Source organism: Panthera onca, chromosome B3, assembly GCF_046562875.1.
Source record: "Panthera onca isolate mPanOnc1 chromosome B3, mPanOnc1 haplotype 2, whole genome shotgun sequence".
NCBI lineage: Eukaryota > Metazoa > Chordata > Mammalia > Carnivora > Felidae > Panthera > Panthera onca.
The window spans coordinates 144,543,524-144,546,962 of NC_138344.1; the positions used below are offsets into that span (position 1 = coordinate 144,543,524).

Sequence of the window (3,439 nt, forward strand, 5' to 3'; positions counted from 1 at the left end):
TGTTGGGATTTGGAGGAAACCCCAGGCTCCCTTCTTTAAAAAATTTTTTTAATGTTTATTTTTAAGAGATAGAGCACAAGTGGGGAGAGGCAGAGAGAGAGAACAACACAATCCGAAGCAGGCTCCAGGCTCCGAGCTGTCAGCACAGATCCTGACGCAGGGCTCGAACCCACAACCCACGAGGTCATGACCTGAGCCGAAGTCGGATGCTTAACCGACTGAGCGGCACCCCCCCCCCCCTCCGCCGGCTCCCTTCTTAAATCGAACCTGACACAAAGGCTTGTGCTGAGTCTGAGGGTGGCGCTGGCCAAGCCTCTCGGCTCCTATACGTGCCAGGGTTCACAATGTGACGACATAATGACACTTGGAATTTACACACACTACCTGAAGACAGATACTTTGCAGAGAAAGTGCTTTTTTTCCTGTGGGGCTCTAAACACAGAGCTGGGGCGTCTGTGCTAAGAATTGGGCGGACGTCCCCATCCGAGCGAGATCTAGGCTTGCTCTCCATCAGGGATGGTGCCAGGGACTCCCCCATGGTGACCGGGGCCTTTGAGGGTGTCTTTGTCGTGTGTCCTGCTCCCGGTTAACTGATGTGCCGATGGTTTGTCCTTTGCATGTCTACCGCCCGGTTGCAGCATGAAGCGTGCCAGTTCTCTGAGTGTCCTTAACGTGGGTGGCAAGGCAGCCGAAGACCGTGGTTTCCAAGTAAGGAGCCCTGCCCCACTTAATGCCCTTGACCGCTCAGGCCTACTTCGCCAGACGGCTGCTGTTTGAGCAGCCGTGGGGACGTTTCAGTATTTCTGAGTCTTAGATAAAGAGGCGTTGTAACGATATTTCTGTATTCTGCATTAATTTGAGGAGGTGAATTATGGGAATGTTCACATTGTGAACGTTCTCAGTATATCAGTTACCGATCTTTAAGTTTGATTAGCCTAAGTAAAATTTAAATATTCTGATAAAGTAATATCAGAATTTGGCCACTTAATTTTTGTTACTAATTTGTATGATTTTAGCCTGGGGTAAGTTTGTAAGTAATTGTCAAGTTACACTGTTGTTTAGCATCTTACAACTTTTCAGAACTTTACAAATGTAAGTAACTGACGTAATGTCGCTTTTACACTCAATCTTCAGCGCTCTTTTTTTTTTTTAGCTGTGTGAGGCTTGCACGAACCCGTCACATTTAAAACTGTTGGCACCTTGTCTATGAGAAATGGCCTTTTTGCTTCTGTTAAGTGTCCAGTGTGGCTGTCGGGGTGCGGCCCCGTGTGCCAGGCAGACCAGCAGCTGAGCTTCTGGGGAGAGAGAACCTTCTCAGCCAGACCTGCCCGTCATCACACCCGTTAGCAGCTCCCCAGGTGCCCCAGCCCAGCTGCTCCAGCCCAGCTGCTAGACTCCTGGACGCTCACCGACAGGAGCAGGCCTTCCTCCCCACCCTGCACCCGCGGGGGCGGCTGTTTCCAGGGGCCTCTCAGCAGGCCTTTGGTGAGCGGACGCGAGACGCCAGTGGTGTCTGGGCATATTTTGGGCGTGCCTGCTAATGGGAATACGAGAGGCGTCCTCTCCAAAGGTCTGGGGCAGCCAGGTCCCCTCACCCATGTCTCTCGGTGTTGGCACCTGTGGACGTGAGCGTCGGGGCTCTCGGAGGTTGACTTAAGAGTCGTGCAGCTGTCGCTACAGCTCTGAGACCGCTTGAAGCTGGCGTCATTTGACGCACGGGTCGAGTATAATTTCTGGTGGTTTTCTCACGCGGGAGCGAAATGATTGGCAGACTCGTGAGCTCCGAGCGCCGGCCACGCTGACCCGGCCCACTGAGGGTCGGGGCAGAGCTAGACAACAGTCCCCGACACTTAACGGGGACACGGAGACCCTCGGAGCTGGGCCACGCTCCTCTACTCTGCCCGGGACTCACCTCCCCACTGACTTCCGTTTCTAGGTAGTGACCTCTGCCGCCTCGTGGGGGTCTGCCCCGAATTCCGTTAAGCTGCCTGCAGTCCTGGCGAGCTAGAGCCGCCGGCGCGTGAGACTGGCCAGGCGTGGCGCCGGCAGCCTCAGCACGCGTGGGACCGGCCGCTGTCCACGGGCGCTTGCACTTTCTGCCGCCACGCCAAGATCTGTTTTCGATTTTAGTGTTAAGGCTACAAATGAAGACTCTGGAACCTTAAACCTAGAATGAGCATCTGATGGTCTGGGGCCATGCTGCCCGGAATTAAGAGGACAGTTGGTGCTCAGAGCTGGGAGAGACAGGTGACCCTCTCTGGTGGGGGTGGCTCTCTGCCGAGTCCCCAGTCCTGCCGTGTGGCGCCCCCCCCCCCACCCCCCCCCCCCCACCGCTGGACGCGCGTGGGTCCCCACCCCTCCGGGGCCCATCTCCCCTCTCCTGGGCCCTGTACACTCAGCATGTAGGCATCCGGGCTTAAAAAAAGGTTTTCTTTGTAGGGTTAGAACGGTTCCCAATCAACCCTAAGGGAATCTGCCAGCCAGACTGGCCGGCGAAGAAAATACTGAACAAATACTGTTTGTAATTCCGGATGACAGCAGCTGTAGGAAGGGGCGCGTCCAGGCCACCGAGCTGGAGGAGGACGACTCATCACTTAGCTCCGAAGGGGATCTGAAGAACTTGGGGTACCCCGTGAGATGCTGCACGTTTGCACTTTCTTTTCATGTCATGTTACCGGAGGGGTCACAGCAAGGGCACTTGCTGCCCCCCCAGCCCCCTGCTCAGAAATTGCACCGTGCTGGGGTCTGTGCTCCCCGGGGGCCCTCCGGCGGGGCTCACAGGGCACCTCGGCACTCGCCGTACAGACTCCCCGGGGGTCCCCGCGGGGGCACCCACCTGCCGCACGTGTCCTTCAGGCCAGGCGTGGATCTGGGGCTGCGGGCCGGAGGCGGCAGCATCCCGGGGCCTGGGGACTTCGTTGACGGGTGTCCTGGGACAATACCAGAGCACGTGGCCTAGACCACCTGTTTGGAACACTGCTCGCTCCCTCCCGGAGGCCAGCGTGCGGTGCCTGGGCCCGGTCTTCCGTGGCCGCGCCTCCTTCCTCAGCGCCTGGCCGGCTGGGCTTTGCAGCCTCCGGCTTTGTAACTGTTGTCCACTCTGCGGGCTGCGAGAGACCGCCGCCGACAGAGTGGGCTGTGTGTCCACGCCGGCACTGTGCACTTTGAAGTTCCCGTTTGAGGGGCGGGGGAGCACGGTGTCACCTGTGGAGCGGGACAAGGGCTGTCCCGTCTCCCCTGTCCCCTCCATCGGAAGTGCTCTTCCAGCCACGACGCTGATCCGATACGTTGGAAACCTACCCCCTTTCCCTTAGTGACACGTCTCCCTGGGAAACCAGGGCACTCAGGAAGGATGCACGTGGGGCCAGGGGTAGGATTTAAGCTCCCATTTGGTGGAAACGGGGCCCCGCCTGTGAGCCCGCCAGCCCCCTTCTCTGAA

At 57.7% G+C, this 3,439-nt stretch overlaps 1 protein-coding gene across 8 annotated transcripts in view; it reads left to right on the top strand.

Annotated features, from left to right (window-relative positions):
- Positions 1 to 3,439, top strand: part of KLC1 (kinesin light chain 1) — a 64,543-nt gene that overhangs the window by 57,172 nt on the left and 3,932 nt on the right. For 4 of the 8 annotated variants that reach the window (XR_014137862.1, XR_013555946.2, XR_014137863.1 and 1 more), the window contains 3 exons: positions 639 to 708; positions 1,154 to 2,247; positions 2,440 to 2,480. The exons of 2 other annotated variants lie outside the window; for them this stretch is intronic. Coding sequence is in view for 1 of the 6 variants with exons in the window: in XM_078447795.2 (XP_078303921.1) it covers positions 639 to 708 (70 nt within the window). In the remaining 5 variants the exon portion in view is untranslated. Of the gene's footprint in view, positions 1 to 638; positions 709 to 1,153; positions 2,248 to 2,439; positions 2,481 to 3,439 lie in introns of those variants that run through there. 2 more of the 8 variants (XR_013555945.2, XM_078447795.2) reach the window with 2 other exon arrangements.